Source organism: Astatotilapia calliptera, chromosome 18, assembly GCF_900246225.1.
Source record: "Astatotilapia calliptera chromosome 18, fAstCal1.2, whole genome shotgun sequence".
In the NCBI taxonomy this organism is placed as follows: Eukaryota; Metazoa; Chordata; class Actinopteri; order Cichliformes; family Cichlidae; genus Astatotilapia; species Astatotilapia calliptera.
Window position 1 is genome coordinate 14,640,593 of NC_039319.1, and position 23,881 is coordinate 14,664,473.

At 40.3% G+C, this 23,881-nt stretch overlaps 1 protein-coding gene across 1 annotated transcript in view; it reads left to right on the forward strand.

The window, feature by feature from the left end:
* egfra (epidermal growth factor receptor a (erythroblastic leukemia viral (v-erb-b) oncogene homolog, avian)) overlaps positions 1-23,881 on the forward strand; it is a 43,750-nt gene that overhangs the window by 13,246 nt on the left and 6,623 nt on the right. Inside the window, exons 2-23 of the mRNA XM_026148792.1 lie at positions 7,498-7,649; positions 9,290-9,476; positions 9,597-9,722; positions 9,817-9,885; positions 10,097-10,215; positions 10,972-11,113; positions 12,064-12,180; positions 13,388-13,514; positions 13,601-13,674; positions 13,757-13,844; positions 13,960-14,159; positions 14,323-14,455; positions 14,868-14,958; positions 15,509-15,666; positions 17,272-17,310; positions 17,444-17,588; positions 17,696-17,818; positions 18,476-18,574; positions 19,941-20,126; positions 20,604-20,759; positions 22,246-22,321; positions 23,087-23,233. Of these exons, the coding sequence (XP_026004577.1) occupies positions 7,498-7,649; positions 9,290-9,476; positions 9,597-9,722; positions 9,817-9,885; positions 10,097-10,215; positions 10,972-11,113; positions 12,064-12,180; positions 13,388-13,514; positions 13,601-13,674; positions 13,757-13,844; positions 13,960-14,159; positions 14,323-14,455; positions 14,868-14,958; positions 15,509-15,666; positions 17,272-17,310; positions 17,444-17,588; positions 17,696-17,818; positions 18,476-18,574; positions 19,941-20,126; positions 20,604-20,759; positions 22,246-22,321; positions 23,087-23,233 (2,754 nt within the window). The remainder of the gene's footprint in view (positions 1-7,497; positions 7,650-9,289; positions 9,477-9,596; positions 9,723-9,816; positions 9,886-10,096; positions 10,216-10,971; positions 11,114-12,063; positions 12,181-13,387; positions 13,515-13,600; positions 13,675-13,756; positions 13,845-13,959; positions 14,160-14,322; positions 14,456-14,867; positions 14,959-15,508; positions 15,667-17,271; positions 17,311-17,443; positions 17,589-17,695; positions 17,819-18,475; positions 18,575-19,940; positions 20,127-20,603; positions 20,760-22,245; positions 22,322-23,086; positions 23,234-23,881) is intronic.

Below are 23,881 nucleotides of genomic sequence, written 5' to 3' on the forward strand. Positions count from 1 at the left end.
TTTTTCCAAGCAACTAGGCAAACAAAACTTTGGCATCCACTGTCCCTTTCATTCTGTTTTGGTTTCTATTAACTTCTAAGCAAAATCATGTTTGGCGCAGTGGAATTATTGTGCAATAACCTAAACTGCTGGACCAAAACGGTAAAGCTGTTGGATGAGAAACCAAAACAATGAGCTGATAGAGTTTCGTGGAGCTCAAGGTAACTTCATAATCAGGTGTTATTTCTTTGTCGAGGTTTGTCCTTTCACACACTGTGAGCTGACCTGTTGTTAATATTAAATATTGATTATTGTTGCCTAAATTAAGGAAAAGTAGTAGTTTTTTTTTTTTTCGTTTATAAATCGAGCTCACTGCTTTCTCCCAAAGGTCAGTTGATTATCCCATTAATGTAGCCTTTCCAGCACTGTGTACTGCCTTAAGGTCTTGAAAATGCTGATCACAGTATGCAGCAGTGAGTATACATACTTTTTTCCTGTGTTTGTGCAGAACCTAAATCCACAGTTTCCTCACACTGAGGTGGAGAGTAAACATTATGATGGGTCCAGCCACAGGTATCTGGAGTGTCTCAGTGACTGGTAGAGAGGAATCATCAGGAGCAGAGAGTAAACACGAGCCTTTTTGGTCTTTATTTGGTCACTTTGCTGAGCTTTTAACAGCTAAACTTCACTGACTGCGCTCCATCTGCAGTGGGGCCAACAAATGCAGTCACTGGGACTGAACTGTTATGAGGACATGTGATGTATTGAGTAAGACCCTCCATTTGCTGGTCTTCTACAGCTGTCCACCCCTATGTTTTGTCCCCTTTGTTGGTCTTTAGGGAAAGGTCATCCACGGCCATACGTCAAGTGTTCAGCTTTACACCCTCTTTCCACAGTTTGACCCCACAGCCGGGTGTCCCACATTTACTTCTCTGTTGGCTAAACCACAAACCAGTCCTGACATTTTTTTTGTTCTTTTTGGTTTCAGTTTTTTTCCCCCCTGTCATTTCCTTTCAGTCACTTCTTATTCTCAAATAGTACATGAAGTTCAGTTTAAATCATTCTTCGTGTCCTCCTCTCCCTAAAGACGACTGTTAACAACCATCTGGTTCAGTGTTGCGGGGTAGCCAGCTAACCCCATGCAAGAGCAACTTCCTGAGATGTCAGAGGGCCTTGTGTTTTTGCATTCATTGGGGATAGGGAGGGAGAGTGTCTCCATGTGTGTGTGTGGAGGGGAGGGTATCCTCTGAGTCCACACTGACCCCTTTTTCTTTTCTGAGGCCCGAAGATGTTTTCTCTTAGGGATTGATATGACTCCCACGCAAAGGAAGAGTGCATTTCCCCTCAGCAAAAAAAAGCAGGACTTAAAAATTCCTGATATCCTAACTACAAAGTATGTTTATATGAATGAACACCACTGAATGCACATATGACCACTTGTAGTGCCTTCTCAATCTCAGCCAATCAGAAAACATAAGCGAGGGAAAAGGGAGCTTGAATGTACTTCTTTGAATTTTTTTTTTTTGCATCATTAACTTACTTGCCTTTGGGAAATTTATAATTCCCTTAAATCTGAAGGTTCAGGAACTAAAATAACCACAACACCAGTAATCGTCAACTTGAAACCGAAGCCAACTAAAGCAGATGGTTTCTTCTTCTCTTCCCATCACTATCCTCTTACAATACACATGTACTTCTAAATAGGTGAATTAATCTTGGCATCGATTTGTTATAAAAGTGGCGGATACACTGGAGATTGAATTGTGCAAGATATTTTACCGTAATGCTGTTGACTTGAGAGAGTCCTGTCACTTAGCATCGTTACCTCCCTTTAATCATGTATACGTTTTCAGGTAATGTAATTATGAGACTCTGGACAGAGCATAATTGAATCGCAGGTAGTGAGTGAGAGGAAGAGAAAGCGGCAAGACCATTTCTGTTGTCTGCAGAAAGGTATAAAGCATTATGATTTAATTTTGTAGATGGCGGCTCACTTTGTTGGAGGAAACCATTAGAGGGATATCAGGGAAGTTTGGTTTACTTTCGTGAGGACTCGTTATTGCCTTAAAGGGGGGGGGGGGGGGGCTAAGTTTCATCCAAACATGCAAATAAGACCTCAAATGTAAATTTGTGCAACTGACTTTTTCTTTTCTTGTCTGGGTTTAGTGAGTAAGATTGTACATTCGATCTCATCTTGTTTGGTTAATGTCTCTCAAATGTTTACACTATATTGTCTGCTTTGACTGTGGTGTTGTGGCCCGTTGCAATTTGTACCCATTTTCTTAATAAATAATTATGATTTTGCCAACCATCAAAGAAAAGGTTTACATTATATACATCAGTCTACGAATATAATCTAAGAATATTTATGCTAACACAAACATACGACAGCCCTTTAGTCGTATCGGATGACGATATAAAAACGTCTATCGTTTCATTCATTGACTGTAGAAAACATGGTTTCATTTTAGGCTATCGTTTGTTTCGTGGTGTCGCAAAATTTTACGGCAATATTTTTTTTCATCGTTTTGATGGTCACTGTAGTGGCTATATTAATTTCTTAAAGTTCTCTCTTTCTCTTATATTTAATATAACCACACTACCGACGGACAAGTGCCTGTTTTTATGGGTTGTCTTAGCAACAACGACGGTAAAACCATCGCATGTCCGCTTGTTTATTTTCCACATAAACCTTTCACAATAAAGCTCAAGATCCTGTTGAGACTTTTCAAAATAAACGGAATCACGTGAAAAAGTATGCAGAGTGTTTACAGATGAAAAGCAAAAAAGAGCCGTCAGGTGCTAAAAAATAAACCTTAGACTCAAACGTTAGAACAGGCTTTTCCCCGCAGCACGCGGTGTAATAAATACTCACAAAGAAAACGGCGGCCTTTACAACTTATGTCTAAAAATGTATAGTATCGTGCATCGGTTAAAACACTCGACTCCAGCTACACGACGCCCAGCTGGAAACACTTCACGCAAGTCGAGCTGCCCGAGATTCACAGAATTTACAGAAAATGTTAAATTTGTGTGATTTATATCGTTATCGGGACGATAGATGTTTTATATCGGGATATAAGATTTTGGTCATATCGCACAGCCCTACCCTTTAGTTCATGTGTCATTTTAAAGATTTTTAAAGGAAAAGTGCAAGATTTGGAGCTCAGCAAACATTATTTACCAGGATAGAGAGTGTTGATGTTCTAATGTAACCCCTACATCAGAAAACAAATGTGCATTCGCCAAAACGTTGACCCATTCCTTTGAGTCCTCAGTCATACAGGCCTAGAAACCGATCAGCAACCACCAGCTGCTAATGAAAAATGTGTATTCCCCGAATGGTTGGCTAATGGTAGCTGGAGGTTGATGGTGTTGCAGGAAAAGCCTCCTTGTGATTGCTTTGGTTGTTAGCAGGTTGCCTGTAGTTTTCAAGGAATCTGCTCATGCGAACTAGTCATTGAGCCTTAGTGGAACTTGAAAAAGTATGACACAATCCAAAACCTGAGACGTTCGCCTTCACAGTAAAACTTACACATTTTACCGCTACAGCTAACCTATTTCAAAAGGTGCAAGGGAAACGGTGTTTGTGATTTCACAGTTTTGTTACCACGCTATGAGATTGAATGCAAAGCGGTCGCAGGAGGCCTTTGGTGCAGCACATGTACATCTTCACCTAGCAACTGCTAGCGGCCTCCAGCAACACACACACATTTTTCCTTGACAGCTTTAAGCTGACAGGTGAGTCATAAAAACTAGCACCAGTATAGTTTTTATAGAGACAGGAATTAGTTATAAAGGGAGGAATTGCAGTTTTTGGCACTTTTGCCTTGACTTCATTTTTCAATGCTGGATGTTGCAGCTCATATTTATGCTTTACAGACATTCAGTCTCAATTCTCTCCAGCCCAATTTCCAGGATTACTAGTTTGCCTACTCGAACATTGACTTGAAATCTCAAGAGGAGCGCATTTGACTAATTTAATAGAGCACCTGTCGTAAAAACAAAAACCAAAAAAACAGAAATCTTTTCTAAATCTGTCATCAAAAAATGTTGAAAAAATATAAAAGATGTTGTTCTTTATTAGGCAAATAACAAACCAAAGTCACCTATATTTGAGCTGGCACACAGGACTTCTCTGAGAAGTAAAAAATGAACAGAACATTCAACTGCAAATATACGTTTTCTCTTCAGGAATCCATTACTTGTGTGGTGTATTTTCAGCTTTTTTGCAAAACAGTAAAATTAAAGATTCATGCATAACAACAATAATTGCACTTTAGCATAGCATTTTGATTAAAGACGGCTTGCACACACTGATTTATTACAGCAACACAGCAAACAAGAGCAACCAGAGAGCACAACTTCCCCTGAAGGGCAAGGGCCATAGCCTACTAAAACTCTGGTGTTTTATGATGTTTTTATTACAACATGCTGACATCAGCCTTTTGTATACAACACGCTGATGACTGAGCTTTGACCATGACCTTAAAGTATTACATATTAAAATGGTGTATTTTATTATCTTTATCCATATGATTGAAGCAGGATTGGCAGAATTTCTTTGGCTTCCAGAAGCTGAAAAAATTAAAGATTTTAAGATATATTCATGTTGTGTGTGCTAAGCTGCGAACAAACAGACAGACAGACAACCGATTAACCCCCTTTGGGGGAAGAAGGACTTTGGTCATTACCAATACTGTTTATTTATTGTTGTTTTGTATGTGTGTATGTATGAATGGTGAACCATTGATCGGGTTAATAAAGTTATTCTATTCTGTATTCTCTTTGTAAATGTTTATTAAAGACATAATGAGATAATTATCTCAAATACTAAACAATGGTTTCTTTTTTATGTAGTGGTGCAGATGCCATAGCCTCCAGAAACAGATATGTGCCCGCACACCTTCGACTTCCAGCACTAGTTCCCAAGTAAACATCAAAACATGCGACTGGACGTTTCTGCAAGTTTAGATGACTCGTGATCGGGTTTATCAGGTCCTTTGTCATTCTCTGACTGGGTGCTGATCAACGGAGCTCAATCCAGCTTGTGCCGCTTAGAGTGTTGCTCACTTGCATATATGCTAGTGCACACACCCGCACACTTATGCCGTACCACTCCCTGCACCTACCTCCTGGACGTTTTGTGACGACAGTACAGCTGGAATGAGTGAAGCAATCTGCAATTAGTCTTTGTCACAGTATCAGTTACATCATAAGAAACCCCACCCTTAACCTTGCATTATAGCAGGCTGCAGACAGTAGGTTACATTTCAGAATCAACGGTTTATGGACTAAAAAAGCAACTAAACAGGTTCCTGTCATTTCCAGTCTGCGTGTTCATTTCCTCACTAGCAACAGTTTGTCTCTTTCAGAGCGAAGGTAGCTTACCACGTCTGCAAACTTTTATTGTAAATGTGATTCAACATGAGTCATTTTCACTTGGAGAAGGTTCCCAGGTTAAAGTCTAACACAAATTATTCCCAGCACAATTATAGAGCACTCTTTCAGATTTTAACAATTATGTCCCACAGCTTGACCTCATTTGTTTTTTCTTTTGTTGCTCCTGGAAGTCCATTTATGGTCATAGAATATCAGATCATTTACCACCTGCAAGAGAGTTGTGAAATCACCAAGTGGACAAGGAGAACCTTTACTGTGGCTGTGTGCCTGCTTGCTCGGCCAATTGGCTGTTTGCTTTACTTCCTTGTTTGGCACTCAAGGTCTGATCTTCCCTTGGAGGAGATTTGTTGAACCATCAGCCTCACCTGTCTTTTTCCACCTTCACTGCTCATAACTCAAAAAGGGAGCAGGCTGCTTATATATAACTGGGAGATATGCATGTATATATACTCTAAGTGATTGTCTCTGTTTGCAAAATAGCATTCACGATGTTCAGATCAGGTTTATTAATATTCACAGCTGCAAAAACCCGACAACCTTTTGTTTATTACAGTTTGGTTTTCACAATCTGAGTAATAATTAGAGGGCTAATTACAACTCACGTGGCTCTTCTAATTAAAACTGTCAGCTTGCTTTTGCTCATCTGCCTCTGTTACTCTGGTGTTGGGCTGCTGGACTGCAGGGTTCATGTCAGGGAGAACCCTCAGGGACCAGCTAATGAGGAGGAAGAAGAGGGAGGGCGGTTGACAGCTGTTTGTGCCTAATTCTCACTGATTAGCTTCCTTTTGCGCTTATTGTGTATGAACCCAGCACAACATCATAAGTAAAACACACAGTGCGATTGAAAAACGCAGTTTTATCCTTTGATACCAGTTGAGAAACCCTGTTCTTTTCCCTCAGTGATGTGAATCACATGTGTCTTGGTTAGCACAACTGCATGAGCTGTTATGTGTTGTGAGGTGTGTCTGAGAAATCGGACCAAGTTGTTTGGCTTTCTTTTGTCAAGAGCAGGCATGTTTGGGAATGTGCTTTAGGGATTACGCCAGCACCGCAATTTCTAATAATCACGAGGAGGAATATTTTGTTTTTCAGAGTTAATTGCTCAAGTGAACCCATCATTTAAATCTCAATCAATTACTTGCTTATTATGCGTGCATACACTGTATGTGTGTGTGTGCGTGTGTGTGTGTGTGTGTGTGTGTTAAAAAGCTGTTGCGGTGATTAACTGATGGCTCTCTCTTCATTGCCAGTCAGAACCTGTTTGACCAGCTTGGGGCCTAAACATGCATAAGAGAAGATGAGCTGTTCTAAATAAAATCCATTCATTCATTAAAACAAAAAAAAAGAGCCTCCCTGTTTGTTGCACTACCTTCCTTATTCACTCATTGTATTACGTAACATTAAATAGGCGAATTTATCAGCCCATAGTTGTTCTCTGGGAGCTGAAAACTCAGAGAGCATTCATTTATCAACATTGTTTAAGCACTAAATTGTCATTTCGTCATGTCATGAATCCTGCGATTGAGTCAAATATGGTTAAACTAGAAATTAGACTTTTAATTTTGAGATGTAGACATGTGAATCTCCTCTCCAAAAAAACAAAAACCTACAACTGTCATGGAATTTGTGACACACCAGAACTTTTCTGGAGAATACCACAATGGGTTGGACTTACTGGTCACAGGGATTGTTTTAACCAGCCTTCATACAAGTGGAAAGATTGAGACCTTTGCCAGCATAAAAACACGCAGCTGACTTTGACTCGCGGGCCAGAACTTAACTCGTCACTGAGATTTGATTTTGTTGCAGATGCAGCCCAGATCTGTTATTTTCACATGAAAGCATGCCAAGTTATGACTGCACAGACTAAATTCTCCAACAGAGATACACACACACACACACACACACACACACACACACACACACACACACACACAGAAAGTCATAAACGGAGCCAGCATGTTGCATAAGCAGGGAATGTTTCTGTTTCTGACTGATTGCACTGTGGGCCTTGGTTTAAATACTTTGGTGACTCTCCACTGCAATTCCACATGATTTACAATCTGAATCTTTTAACATTTAAATGAAACAATGATGAATTCTCCTTTCTTGCAGTGTGCCAAGGTGTAACCAATCGTTTAAACCTTTTGGGAACTAAAGAGGACCACTACAGGAACATGGTGAAGACCTACAGCAACTGCACCGTAGTCTTGGAGAACCTGGAGATCACACACATGGAGGATCACCGTGACCTGTCCTTCCTCCGGGTAAAAGCCGCACTTTGTTAGGAGTTGAGGATAAGCATGTATATAGCAGATTAGAGAAAGAGTGCGATTAAAAGTTGTCCAAGCCCCTTATACTGGATGTGTGTAGCCTCTTGCATCGCTTCAGTTCAGATAATTAAAATCAGTGGAGAGTGAATAGGTATGATGATTCGGTGTATTTATAATGCTGTGGATGGAGCTTTGCTTAAGGTTGTATAGGGGTTTGCACACTGGGCACACACACTCTCATGAAGGGTTGCACACACAAAGACAGAAAAGCATACAGTCAGCAGATATTATTCAGAGGTTTTAAGGCTTTATTTCCACTGATATTAAGAGGAAGTGTCTTAAATGATGTCACTTTTAGAGTCCTATTTTTTCATCCTTACTTTTCTCTCTCATCACTTTGGACCTGCCCAGCGTCCACAGTTCAGATTAGCCCATCTCTATTGTGGCTCTGTGTATTACCTATTGAGCAACATACTGTACATACTGTGCTAACCATTCTACTGGTGGGCTGTCTGTAGCCCTAGAGGTAGACCTGAGGCAATATAGTTTGGCTGAAAGTTTTATGATTCAGTGCCATCGACACATGTTTTTGGCTTGTGAGCACATCTGTCTATTTCTTATGTATTTGATATGTGAAGAGCGCGTCGAAGGAATCCTTTACATGAAATATCTCAAGAAAGATGTCAAAAATAAAGGTCACCCTGACTTCATGAAACACATTATTTTGCCATAACTTAAGCATTCATATGCTATTGATGACCGCTTTTCACCAGAATAGTACAGAATAGAATTAAAGGGATGACATATAAAGTGAAACTTGACTGGTTAGCAAATACAAACAACTGTGAGTCTTATTCTAGTTGGACAGAAAACCCGATTTGATTTATAAGATTTGACATTGTGGAGTTAACCATACATCTCATAGCTTTTATTTATATTTTCTTATTTTTAGCGTCCATCACATACACTGTATGAACAAAAGTATTTGGGCCACACCTCTTAATCTTTGAACCCAAGTGTTTTCAGTCCCATTGCAACAGGCGTGTAAAATCGAACGCCTACCAATGCAGTCTGCATTTACAAACATTTGTGAAAGAATGGGGAAAGAAAAGACTGAATTTGACTTTGGTGCTATTTTAGGATCCCACTGTTGCATCAAGTCAGTTTGTGAAATTTATTCCACCATCAACTCTATGTGCTGTTATTGGAAAGTGAAACTCAGCCTGAAAGTGGCAAGTTACCAGTCACCAGTACCTGAGGAGCACGGTGTGCAAAAGTCACCAACACTCTGCCAGAGGAGGTTTAAACATCCTCTGGTATTAACATCAGCACAAAACCTGTGTGCTGGGAGCTTCATGGTATTTTTCAGTGTCTAAGCAGCTCATTTAGGTGATATGTGTAGGTGTCCCTGTGCTTCTGAACATTAATTTACACACCTCTATCAGACAAACTGAATGTGACTCTAGCACAATAAAAATAGGATTAATCTTTGTCTACCAGTGTTATGGACCACCAGTTTCACAGTTTTCTCTTAAAATATTAATGTAAATGTATATAAATGCAGGTCGTTCAGAAAATACAAAAGTTTTTGTTTTTTTAATTCAAAAATGAAGTTTGTCTTTTTTTCGTTCCAGTCAATCAAAGAAGTTGGTGGCTACGTCCTGATCGCCCTCAATACAGTATCCAGGATTCCTCTGGAGAACCTGCGCATCATTCGAGGCCATTCTCTCTATGATGGAAGTTTTGCTCTTTCTGTGATTTCCAATTATAACAAATCTACAAATAAGGGCACCGATCAGATTCTTCTGACCAGCCTGACAGGTAGGTTAACCCCTAAATATAATCATGTTTTATATGACACTCAGTATTATTACAAACTATGTAAATATTCCAACGTGTGCATGTTTGCGTAGTAGTTCATATGAAGTTTTCTTTTTGCAGAAATTCTTAAAGGAGGAGTAAAATTTTTGACCAACCAGCTTTGCAATGTGGAAACAATCCAGTGGTCTGATATTGTTAATGTTGGAAACATCAGCATTGATCCAACTCCTAGCAAAAACAAAAATTGTAAGTATTACTTTACACCAGAAGACAGAGATATAATTTGTTGTGAGTTAAAAGGTTTTTAATTTGGTGCTTCGCAATGTTTCTTTTTCAACAGGTGGAAAATGTGACTCAGGCTGTTTCAATGGCTCATGTTGGGCACCTGGTCCTGAAAACTGTCAGACTTGTAAGCACTGTTTTATTAATTGTTAGCTTATTTACTGCAAACAAGAGCAAGGTAAAACAAATCTGTGCGCACAATCCTCCAATTTTTCATAATTTGAACATGTTTAAAGTACTGTAATGCACGGTGATGATAGGGCATCAGAATCAAAAGAAGAACAAATTCATTCCTGGGCTTGGACACTCCACTCAACTTCTGCTGCTCTCATCTCCAGTGACAAAGCTGAACTGTGCCCAGCAGTGCTCCAAGAGGTGCAAAGGACCTTCACCGAGTGACTGTTGCAATGAGCATTGTGCCGCGGGGTGCACGGGACCCAGAGCTGAAGACTGTCTGGTGAGACAAAGGCACTTTTAATGTTACTGTGTGATATCATACAAACATGTGACCAAGGCCTGTGTTCACCAGCTAATGTTTTAGTTATGCCTTGCTAATATAGGTCGGATCCCCTTTTGTCTTAAATGACCTTAATTATTCATGCCATTGATTTTACAAGGTACTAGAAACTTTCTTCAGAGATTTTGGTTCATGCTGACATGATAGCATCACACACATTTTGCGACACAAAATCTTCTTTTGTCCAATTTTGGTGAACCTTGTTTGAATTGTACCCTAATTTTCCTGTTTTTAGCTAATAGGAGCAGCCATTAGTGCCACGTGATTGGTTGATTAGATATTTGCATTAACAAGAAATGGAACAGGTGTACCTGGTGAGTGTAAGACTCCCAGTCAAACAGAAACCAACACAAAGACACCAAAACTAATAAAAAACTGTTCCTAAGTGCAACACTACACTACGTAATTCTGCTACTCTGTAGGTTCCTGAAGAAGACCTTCCAACAGAATAAAGCTCTCACTCTCAGACATCTGTTTTTATCATCCGAAGTTTGTTATTGGTTTCAGTAGAGATGAGATGTGGAGCGTCTGATTAGATCTTGCACTTGGCAGTGCCTTGAATAACAGCGTCTGTTCTGCCTCTCTGTGCAGCTATGAGTATTAAGCCAAGGCTGTGATAAAGGAATGCAGTGTTATCATTAGTGCGGGGCTCTGTTTTGGTCCCAGTGTGCTAGATGACGCTTGTTTGTGCTGCAGGCCTGTCGGGACTTCCAGGATGATGGGGTGTGTAAGGACTCCTGCCCAGGCCTTCATCGTTACGACCCCAACCTGCACCAGCTGGTTCCTAATCCGCATGGAAAGTACAGCTTCGGGGCCACCTGTGTCAAAAGCTGCCCACGTAAGGCCGGCTTTAACCAGATAAATTTTTAGGTTTTTTTTATTTTAGGTTTTTTTTGCCAATTTCAGTTAAACTTTTAATCCTGCTAGACAGATATATTACATTAGCCTACATTGATGCGTGCATTGTAGCTATGTCTCGACAGTCAAGATAAATAAAAGTAAAATAATGGGTCCCAATCGGCAGTATGAAGCTCATCATGCATGATTACACTTTTGTTCCATATTGCGGCATGCTGACTTGCAGAACAGTTGCCCAGGTTGTCCTTCAGGGTGGTTAGACATTCAGTCGTGACAGTTTGTCCAAGTTTAATTTTAAACTGTATAAACAAGAAAAGCAAATGATTGAGAGTGTGTTAATGCAACAACTGCGTTTTATCATTTTAACTTGCACAGGTGTGTCCCTGTATTTCTGTGTTTATATTCTGTCATCATTATGCATTAGAATAGAGAATAGAATAGAATAATCCTTTTATTGTCCTACAAGGGGAAATTTGGTTGTAACAGCAGCAAGAAAAAAACACATATACAAACAAACAGGACACAGGAAACAGAACAGAAACATACACCTTTTTTTTACATATTTACATCAAGGACAATAGTTACCAAAAGCAGAGTACTGTACAGTTATTAAAATTAAATATGTATATAAACAAACATGTTCAAATGTGTTTGTTGGGAGCGGTTTTGATTGTACAATCTGACAGCTGCAGGGCGGAAACGCTCCTTCATGCATCTAGGATGCAGCAGTCTGTCACTGAAGGAGCTCTGCAGTTCAGCAACATTGCTAGTTAAGCTGCTGTATAACTAATAAAAGATTATTTGCTACAAAAAAGCTTTTTCCCCCCAGATATTTTAATATGATTTTAAGATGATTTAAGATCCATCTAGTGCACATGAATATGAGATTATCAGCAGCAGCAGCAGCTTATATTTTGCATATTCTTCCAGGTAATTATATTATTTCTGATTACGGCGCATGTGTGCGGACGTGCAACGATAACACATATGAGGTGGAGGTAGGAGGAATCAGGAAGTGCGCCAAGTGTGACGGGCTGTGTCCAAAAGGTAAGAAGATAAGCTGTTACTGTGCAATCTGGACAAATATTTCTCACCGTGTACAAAAAACAAACTGTTTGTAGCTACGCTAAGAACAATTTCTTATTATGTTGTTTTCACAGAGGTTAAGCTGTAAAATGTAAATACGACAGAATGCAGTAATTTGTAAATAATTTAACCCTTTTTAATTGAAAAGAGTGAAGGAAAACAAATGTTTCATTGTTTTTAACTTGATGCAAACGTCTTCAAAAAGTTGGGACGGGAGCATGTTTACCACACTGTACGTTCTAATGGAAATGTATATAACTCCTGCCAAGTTGAATCTTTATAATGAATGCACATTAGACACATGCACTAAATGCACATATGATTTCGATTTCAAAGACATGTCACTCATCCTTAAGCTATTTCTGTTTGGTTTTATATTCAGAGGAACACAGATACAACTGAACAACATTTTTATTAAACTCAGTCATTTTAAGGCATTTTAAACAACTGAGATGATTTTTTTTTAAGCAAATGGTATTGTTTTGGTGAAAACTCATAGGCCAGATTTTATGCACCGACTTGTTAAAATGTATGTAACTCCTGAATCTTTATGATGAATGAATGCATATTAGACACATGCTCTAAATGCACATAAGATTTCGATTTCAAAGACATGTCATGCATCCTACGTATATTCAGAGGAATTTTAAACAACTGAGATGAATAAAAAAGCAAATATTATTGATTTGGTGAAAATTTATAGGCTATATTTTATGCACTGACTCACTTCATTAGGTGTGGCTTATGTTCAAGATGACCTGCTGAGGTGAGCATCAGAATGGGCAAGATTTTAGTGACTTTGATTGCACCAGACGGGTTGCTCTGAGTATTTCAGAAACTGCTGATCCACAGAGAAAATACCCAGTTAGCTGCAGATCTCTATGCAATTAATGCTGCCGCTGACCATGTCTTCCCCTTGACCACAGTGTTCCCATCTTCTGATGGTTGCTTCTAGCGAGATAATATTTCACATCACAAAACTGAAATTATCTGAAATTGGATTCTTGAACATTTTGAGTTCGCTGTACTGAAATGACAAATCGGGAATAACTGTGTGATGCTATCACATTAATATGGACCAAAATCTATGAGAAACTATTATTAAACTATTATGATTATTTTTTATTGTTATTAACTACCGTAGTATTTTTTTTAATGTTTTTTTTAGTGTGTAATGGACTTGGAACAGGAGACTTGGTTCACACTCTGTCTATCAATGCCACAAACATCGGCTCCTTTGAAAACTGCACCAAAATCAATGGAAACATCGACATCATCCACACATCAATTAATGGGTAAGTCTGGGCTATGACTAGCATTGCTGCCTTTGTGCTCGATCACCTTTATCAGCAGTCAGTACGGTGTATTTTCTCATTTTCAGGGATCAATACACCAAAACACCAAAGATGGATCCTGCCCAGCTTAATGTGTTTAAGACAGTTAAAGAAATTACTGGTAAGACTGCGTAAGGGCTGAGTCATGCATCTAAATGCGTGCATCTAAACAGTTTTAAGGTTAACAAACCTTGTTGCTTCAGGGTACCTGTGGATTCAAACGTGGCCAAATACCATGAGCTCACTGAGTCCTTTTGAGAATCTGGAGGTCGTTCGGGGGAGAACTAAACGGTATGTTCCTTGTAAAGACCCCCTGTTGATTCAAACCGCAGTGTTATTCAACCCATCACAAAATGTTTTCTTTTTTCTTCTTCTTCTTATTTTGTTCTCGTTTCCCATTTGGTAGCGGAAGCCGCAGTTTGGTTGTGGCTGGTCTACATATCACCCACCTGGGCCTGAGGTCCCTCAGAGAAATCAGTGATGGAGATGTGTTTGTCTCTAAGAACTCTGAACTCTGTTACACCGATGCAAAGCACTGGCAGAAGCTTTTCAAATCACCACACCAAACTGTTAATATAGAGGGCAATGCCAACGCTGCCACCTGCGGTAAATTCTGTTTGTCTCACACCGGCTTCAGTCGGATCTTTGCTGTTGTTGTTGCTTTTGATTATGCGCTGCACGAGTAAGATTTAATTACAGGATCTTAATTTCAAAATTGGATAATTATGCAGGAAAGAGCTCTCGCTGAGATTGTGTGTTTGGGTTTCAGCTCTGAGAAACGACACTTGCGACAAGAAGTGCACGGCGGACGGCTGCTGGGGTCCGGGCCCCAGTATGTGCATTTTGTGCCGCGACTACAAGCGCGACGGGAGCTGCGTCGACTCCTGCAACATCCTGGAGGGGTGAGGGAGGCATCTCTCTGACTGCCTTTAATAAGCTTTGAAAAACAAACAAGCTAAAAACACAACAGGTCTCCATGCTGTACAGTTCACTCCTTCAGAGTCTATTTTTGTATTTCCAAGACTTTGACGCTACACGATCCTGAGAATTAATTGACAGAAAAAGAAAAGCAGATATGATCCGAAGCATTTTGAAATTCAGTCTCCAGTGGATTTAAGACAAACACTGGAGGCGAAACGACACAGTCGCTCACATCTGTTTATCTTCGGAGACCTCTGTCCAACAAAGAATCTCGACGTGCTTACAGTTTAACTCCTGTCCTCAAAAAAACTTTAAAAATAAAACACATATAATAGTTTCAAACTAGGCATGTCATGCTTTTTATTGTTTGTTTTTTCTTTCTTGTTTTTGCAGAGAGCCGCGCGAGACAGCTGTGAATAAAACCTGCATCAAGTGCCACCCCGAGTGTCAGCACATGAACGGGACCGCAACCTGCAGCGCGCCTGTATGTTTGCCATCAGCAGCTAAACTAATATTACAAAACAAAACACTTTGCAGTTGTGTTAAACAGTTCTGTGAGCGTTGCTTAGAAGAGATTAACATTTGCACAGCGTGAAATCCAATCCAGACACGTTAGTTCTGCGGATTTGTCAGTCAGCAGCAGCTTTGATCGGCTGTAATGCAGCGCAGCCACAAAATGTGCAATCTGGTTGTTTTCTTTTTCTTTTACTTTGATAACTGGGAAATAAACCCTCTAATTATCAAAAACAGAAGCACAACCTGACAAAGAGAGAGTGGGAGGCAGATCTGGGAAACGTATTAAATTACCGCTATTTTATTCAGGCATGATCAGTGCATTAAATCGTCTTTTCACTAGCCTGAACCAAAAAAAATTAAAGATGAAGAAAAGAAAGATCTAACTTGGTTGTATTTGCCAAACATTTGCTTTGAGAAATTATTACTATGAGACAGTGTAGTTTACCAAATATTTATAACTGCTGTCAATAGAGTCGTAAACATAATAAATCTTTATCTTCTTTTTTTTCCACTTTCAGGAGTCTGCTAACTGCACTAAATGTGCTAACTTCAAAGATGGACTGTTCTGCGTGCCCCGCTGTCCCCAAGGCGTGCTGGGGGAGGACGACGCACTAGTGTGGAAATACGCAGATGAACAGAAAGTGTGCCAGCAATGCCACAAAAACTGCACTCAGGGGTAAAAAGCACTGCTCAGCTGACCTGAGAACAGGCACAGGCATTTTCTCTGTTTTGGAAACATTTGTCTGTTGTAACACTGATGCAGAAATGTGCCCCGAGCTTGAAGCGTCTGCTGAGGCGGTTCTTGGACTTCTGATTAAAATCAGACACCCCAAGAGACGAGTTGTTGTTCTAGACTGCAGGACTTTTGTGTGGTTTTGTGTGTTTTTCAATTTAAAACAAACCGATTATGTCTGACTTAATTTCTTCTTCTTTTAAATGCTTTTTGGACCTAGAAGGTTTACAGTCATGTGAGGAGGCTCTCTGTGAAGAACTAAGAACACCTTGTGATGCTGTGGCTTGTATAGGCACCTTCAGCAGCAATAGCAAAAGTATATATAACACCTCAGCTATACCAAAGGAAAATTATCTCATGTCTTATAGTAAATCTTGTTAAACACAAGAATAGAGGCCTCATATGAGTTTTTTAAATAAAGGTTTTTCTGTCTTTGAGCGTATTTTGGTGGAAGACAAAGACCACCTGATTGCTTCAGAGCCCTCATGGCAAAAAGATGGGCTAATTGACAGGGAGTGAGGTACACAAGTCCTCTGGACCTCCTTGGAGACCCATCAGAGACAGTATGAGAAGGTAAACATGGAGAAAACTGAAACATACGGTACCAGATTTTCTGAATACCTGCCAGAATAGATCAAGAAGGAGAATTCACTGATTGGGTGAGCTAGGTCGACTCCCCTCGAGAGCCCCGCAGCAGGTCTACCTTTGATTGTGTTCAAATATGTTTTTGGAGGGTTTTTTAGAGGAAGAGGTATTTTCCAAACAAGCCATACTTAGTCTTTTTCTGATTGTACTATCATGAACTTCACTTTCATGTAGAGTCTGAGATGTAGCTCGTGGAATTTTTTTCCAGTTTCTCTGACCTTGGGGTGAGTTTGCTGGTGTACAATCCTGGGAAGCTTGTGGCATTTTGTTAACACACACCTGAATGCTCCAGAGATTCTCACACTTAGTGGTGATCAGTTAAAGTGCTTTTGATTAGCTGAATTGCTTGAGAGGACTGGATTAGATTCCTGTGAAAAACTTTCCTTTTCAGACAACTATATGTTGTTTTTGCAAGTCTGTAGTACTTTTGAGAACAAAGAAATAATAGCAACAGCAGAACTAAAAGCAGACACAGTTTTCACAATGATAGAGGATCAGTGTTAAGCCCAATGAGTAACTTTGGAAGTCGTCTGAGATACCTTTAAACCACCGAAAGCTGCTGTGTAAATGAGCCTCAGTGACTGTTGCGAAGAAGAATAGGATATGTGTTTCCACAACTGGGTTTAGTAGTTTCATAAATAAACCACTGGACTGCGTGGAAATAAACAGTCCCCAGTTGACCCCAGTGACTGATGCATTGATTGAAAGTATTTAGTTTTGTAGGCATTTTACAGACGATTTTGGTGCTTTATGTGGCAGAAATGAAATCAAGTACGCTGGGAAACATAAGCGTGGCAACAGCATTGGTTTCTGATTGGTTGCAAAGGGTTTTTCATAGGAAAACAATCCCTCTGTGCTGATTTTGTCAGTTGCATTAGACTCTTCGCACTCATTTGTTTACAGGTGCATTGGACCAGGTCTTGAAGGCTGCCACAGCAAAGGGTGAGTAAACACAGCAACACAGATCACCACTTCTTAGGGATAAGTTAACTGAGGTAGATGTGTTAATCACATTTCTGCTGAAACTCACAAACGCACTCTGTTTGACAACCTCCCCCCCCTTCCTGTTTTTCAGCCCCCTTGGTCTTTCCATGGTCGCGGCTGGTGTTGTCGGTGGGCTGCTGGCCGCTCTCATCGCAGGCCTGTCTGTTTTTGTGTTGCTCCGCCGACGCCACATCAAGAGGAAGAGGACCATGCGTAGACTGCTCCAAGAGAGAGAGGTAAGCTGAGTCACCGCGCTTGGAGGAGTACATTAAGATGATGAAGGAAATGTCAGCATTCATTTACAGCTGAGACAATATGCAAGACTGTGATTTCTTCTCTCTAGTTGGTCGAACCCCTCACTCCCAGTGGAGAGGCACCGAACCAGGCTCTGCTGCGGATCCTGAAGGAACCCGAGTTTAAGAAAATCAAGGTGCTGGGATCAGGAGCTTTTGGTACTGTTTACAAGGTAAAAAAACAAAACAAAAAGCGGCACCCTGGAGTTGTTTCTTTTTTCTTATAATTGAACCCCAGTGCTGAGCTTTACTGAATCTGGGTCTCTCTCAGAGCCAGAACCAACACACCGTCAGCGTTTTCACTCATCTGCTACATCTGTTGTCAATTTTTCTGTTATAAAACCACATTTTTAACAAGCCAGATCATGCACGGGTGACTTCAGTCTCACTTTCGGTGCTCGTGTGTTAATTTGGGTTTATGCGTTTATGCAGTGACATTCTGGAAACTCTCCTTCCCTGTGGGGACAAAACACTGGTCTCCTCAAGGTTAACCATTTATTTTAGGGTTCGGTTTTAGGTTAGCGTAACTCTCCAGAGAGAGAGGGAGAGACTGTAGGTCAGCTCGATGTTCTGCTTTGTATTTCTGCCTGTTTGTCGCTTTTTGACCTTCGTAGTGTGGACAGTTTTGCAAAGAATGGACTGCAAGCAGAATACAAATGCACTGTTTACTGTATGTTTGAGAGCAGGTGTAGCTTTGGCTTGCACATGCATGTCAATATTTGTACTTGTACTGCACAGTGTATGCTAACATTTACACATATGCTTGTGCGCTCACTTGATGATTCAGGTCTAATTGCAGCACATAAAATAAAATGCTTGTGTCCATGCAGGGTCTGTGGGTCCCGGAGGGAGAGGACGTGAAAATCCCGGTCGCCATCAAGGTTTTGAGAGAGGCCACGTCCCCTAAAGCAAACAAGGAGATCTTGGATGTAGGTTCACTCATTTTATGTGGTAATTTTTGGTCTCTGTGCTTACCGTAATACTAAATTGGAGCTGAACACAACAGCTCATTTGAAATACTCCCTCCCTGCCTCCTTCTGTTAAGGGCTGGAAATGAAAGTATACATTTTAAAAGTTACAAATGTTACGCACATTTTTTAAGGAATTATCACAATATTTTGACTCAAAACTACATCAGCCTTAAGGAGCGACAGTTGTTGGCTGCTGGTTGTCAAGTTTCCACTAATGTGTCCTATAATCTAGCTAATGGCCACTTTTCCTTGTAATGGAGAACGTGTCTGTTTACATGGCATTCATCTTATGGGACTGCTGGAAATGGGATTAATTCATGGGAAGGCAGCGAGTGGGCGTTGGTGTAATCCAAGGCTGAGGTGTTCTGGAAAGGAATGCAGCGCTGATGCAGTGCCGAGAAAGCAGCCTGTGTTAAATGCATTATGCACACAGACAAATGTGCATCTTGGATCCTGTGATTTTGTGGTTCTGCTGCTCAGTCACTGCACGTCCACTCGCTGTGGTGGACACAAATGTCCTCTCAGCTTCTTAACTTAAGGGCAGTCTTTCACTGTAAAGTAGAACGTGTTTGGAAACCTTGTTTTCATCAGGCTGTCTGAATTGCGTAGCCCCAAGCCGAGAATTTATTGAGCAATACTGATATCGTATTAGGCGTGTAGACAATATTTTGCATGCATTTCTGCTTTCATGACAGGAAACTAGATAAAGTTCAGTTTGAATTACTGCTTGCAGTGGTTTCCTTATCCCCATTTTTTAAATTCTTAAAGTACTTTGTCTCTTTTGATAATTTCCACTGTCGAGCAATAAAATACACAGCTGTTGGTGCTGTATTACTGCTCCTGAGAAACTTATCGCCTGATAACGGGTATTTAAAAAAATGTCTTGTTTATCATTCACAAGGATATCTCTACCAGCCAATAAGTCACAGGACCTTTGAATAATTAAAAATGTATTTTTTTGCTTTTGTACCTTGAAGGGAACCTGTGCTTTCCCTTACTTACTTACAAAATGTGGACAAAGTTTGCAAAAAATGAAATTAAACACACATAAAAGTATGTGTCCTAAACACTTGGTTATTTGTTTACCTTGTGTTTTCTTTTTAAGTTTTTTTCTTTTAATAATCTTACATGAATCCGATGCTAGCATGGCATGGATTTCCTAAATGGCTTCCATCACCGGGTTTCCTCGCAGAAGTCCATTAAAAGGAAGAGGGCGCTAAGCAGACACGAGCTCAGGGGCTGCATAAACAGCCAATACGTAAAGAAGAGAAATAAACATAATTTTGAATTGTAAATCATGTAAATCATTTATGTCATCTTACAGGAAGCTTATGTGATGGCCAGTGTGGAGCACCCCCACGTGTGTCGTCTGTTGGGCATCTGCCTCACCTCCACGGTGCAGCTCATAACGCAGCTCATGCCTTACGGCTGCCTGTTGGATTATGTCAAAGAGCACAAGGACAATATTGGCTCCCAGTACCTGCTCAACTGGTGTGTGCAGATAGCCAAGGTAAGAGGGAAAGTTCATAAAGGTGTCACGTTACAGTTGAGTAATCTGTTGATTAGGTTGGACCTGTTGTTGCTGGAGTTGTTTTACATGCGCATAGCTCTGTATCAGCCAATGAAGATATAAATCTAGGCATTTTATTTATTTTATTTTCAATAACAATAATATTAATCACATGCTTTTGTGGGTTTAAGTCTTAGTGGGTGTGCAATTTCAAAACATACGCTTAAACTTAGATTTGCAGAGCGAGTCAAGTCGTCAGCGTTTTTGTTAGAGGTTTTATAAAGAACAGCTGTTTTTTGTAAAGAAATACCGTTTCTTTTATCTGAGTAATCAGATTATCATGACAAGTCTGTCGTGACAGATGTCATTTTTCACTTTGTCTGAGCAAGCGGTGTTTTCACGTTTCCAACAATATCGGCGAGCCCGTGAAAGCACGGCTCTTATGTAATCTGTATTTCACTATTTGTTTGATTAAAGGGAATGAACTACCTGGAGGAGCGCCACTTAGTGCATCGTGACTTGGCAGCCAGAAACGTCCTGGTGAAGACTCCTCAACATGTCAAGATCACTGACTTTGGTTTGGCCAAGTTGCTAAAGGCAGATGAGAAAGAGTACCATGCGGATGGAGGAAAGGTTAGTTGGGTTTTTTTTTTAAATTTATTAGTCAGTTGTTGTGAGCACTGTTGCATCACAGCGGGTGATCCCAGAAGTTTAGAATCCACTCGGCTTCCTCCCACAGTCCAAAGACACTGATGGGTTTGTGCTAATTGGCAATGCTAAATTGACCTTAGAGTGAATGTGAGTGTGAATGGTTTCCTGTCTCTCTGTGTTAGCCTTGCATTAGACTGGTGGCCTGTCTAGAGTGTACGCTCCAGCCCCCTCACAACCCTGAATTAGATAAGTGGAAGAAAACTGATGGATAGAGTTGTTGCTGCACACAAATGGGCCTAAATATGAACATGATCTTGTTTAATGAATTTATAGCCAGTTGCCAACTGACAGACCGCTTCCTGTAGTTCACTCAGCTCGACTGCATAAAAGATATATTTTTGTACTTTGTTTTGTTCTGTATCTCATGCAAGTGGTGCTGTATTTAAATAGCTTCTGTCAGTGAATTACATTCAGAGAGAAATGACAAATCAAAAGGGTTTCTTGTCTTTTGTTTCCTTTGGGAAACTGAAGGATTCCTTACTCAAGAACATGCTGTGCTGTTTGTTTTTTTGTGCCTGTAACTACAGGGTGAGCAGTGCATGTTATATCAGATGTAATTAGGAGAAATAATATAATACAAATTCAGCCCAGACATCTCTCTGTATTGCCTGTCAACACCAAATGTGCAGGTGTGGAAAAGAAACATCTGGACAAATCCAGATGAATCACTAAACTTCAGACACTCTTTTGTGTAGTGCAATTAAAAAAAATATAATTGGCTTAATCAGAAAAACTGCCATAAGGTTTGTGTGACGGTCTTTACATACCTTAAGTCTGCCTTAACCTCCTAGGACCTGGCATCCACATATGTGGACATCACATTTTGGGTTATTTAGACCAAAATACAAAATTTGCTCTACAAGGGCCTGATATCTACTTACGAGGACATTATACTGCTACTGTTCTATCAAAATTTTAAATGAATATCCTAATTTTTCTTAGAAACAAAAGTCAGTTAAAAAAAATCTGGTAATTCTTTGTTTTTACATTCATCGGGTCCCAATATGCCCAAATATCAAAGAGAAATTAAAAATGCATGCTGTGGAAGAGTTCGGGTCTCAAGAGGTTAATAATAAAAAGAGACTTTTGTATATCTCACCATTAGGTGGCAGCAAAATTGCATCATAAACTCTAATGAATTGGCCAGAGACATTAATCAATTTCAGAAATATAAAGATCTGCAGCGTTTTAAGTTGAAAACATCCCTGCAAATACTTGATGCAAAGTGATGCCAAAAAATAAACTCACTGTTATCAGTAGTGTCACATTTAATTCATCCCATGCATGCATATGCAACATGATATACACACCATACATTATAAACGTGTTAGTGGGTAACTTGTCATTAGTTTAAGTGCACACGGGTTTTGCATTCTTTTTAATCACACTGTAATGATTATTCCCACAGGTGCCGATAAAATGGATGGCTCTCGAGTCGATCCTGAACAGAACTTACACGCACCAGAGCGACGTATGGAGTTACGGTGAGTCACAAGGAAAGAAAACCTCACTTGCGCTGTCCCAGATTGAGCCCGAATCCTTGTGTAACTTCTGATAAGTAAAACAGCTGGCCCTCCGTGCTCCTGAGCATTGGTGACATTCTCACTGGAGCAATATTCATTCATCGCTAAATAAAGCGTTTTAACAGAAAGTGAGGCAGGGAGCGGGCAGTCGTTTTGAAGCTTCGGATAGCGTGTTGTTTTTGGAGTCAATAAAGCTCATCAAACAGGGAGTGAAAAGGGAGAACATCTTGTTAGCATCTGCAATTTTAGGTAGCGCACACCTACATGCTTGCAGTCTCGGATGGACAATTTCACATCAACCCACATATACAGTTCTACCAGCCCAGGAGCACACACACACACACACACACAGAAACCAAACACAGTACAGCTTTTTTTGTGGGCCAGCTTCCAAATCTTCTTTCCCCGAGGGTTTGATCATGCTTTCCGCTCAGTATGGCAAAAGCATCAGCAGACCCTAGAAGAAGTGGCGGGCTTCCTTTTCTCCTTTTCCCTTTTTCAGTTCCTCCAACGCAGAGAGGCATCCTGCTCACTCCCACTCCTGCATGCAGAGCCAATTTGTCAACATAGCTATTTTGATACTGTGCAATACTTAAGAAGCGTACATCCTGTCACTCTCATTTCTTCCCTTCTTTTTCTTTTCTTTTTTTTTATTGGGAGCAAAACAAAGTCAGTGACAGCTCATCAAACTGACATTTACCATCTGTCCTCGTCTCTGTACTGTAGGTGTAACAGTTTGGGAGCTGATGACATTTGGGACCAAACCATACGATGGGATTCCAGCCAGTGAAATAGCTGGGATACTGGAGAAGGGAGAACGCCTGCCTCAGCCACCAATCTGCACCATAGATGTCTACATGATCATGGTGAAATGTAAGCTCGTGTACAAAACCCGTGTGCATTTATTACTTTATGTAAGAGCTGCAGTAATTACTAGTCTGTTTTGGGGGGTGTTTTTTGTCTGTTTCCTCCAGAACAAACACACACATGACAGTTAACAGCAAATGAATCAGGAAGGAAAAAGTAATAATTAGTTACATCACCATTTGTTTTATTGTTTTTAAGACATAATGCACTTTAGCAAACAGTTGTTTTTTATGTTACCCCTGTACAGCCTACAGCAGGGGTGGGAAACTCCAGGCCTCAAGGGCCGGAGTGTTGCAGGTTTTAGACGTATCCTTGATCCATCACAGCTGATTTAAATTGCTAAATGACCTCGTCAACATGTCTTGAAATTTTCCAGAGGCCTGGTAATGAACTAATCATTTGAGTCCGGTGTGTTGACCCAGGGTGAGATCTAAAACCTGCAGGACACCGGCCCTTGAGGCCTGGAGCTCCCCCACCCCTGGCCTAGAGTATCATATCTGATACGCGAGACTCCTACATCATCGATGTGATGTAGCAAATATGATACAAAGCAATTTCTTTTTTGTTTAGTTTTTTTCGTCAGAATGTTCAATAAACACTCAAATTTTATGGCAGTTGTTTTGTGGTTCAGGCTTTTGTTCTAGTTTTGTCTTT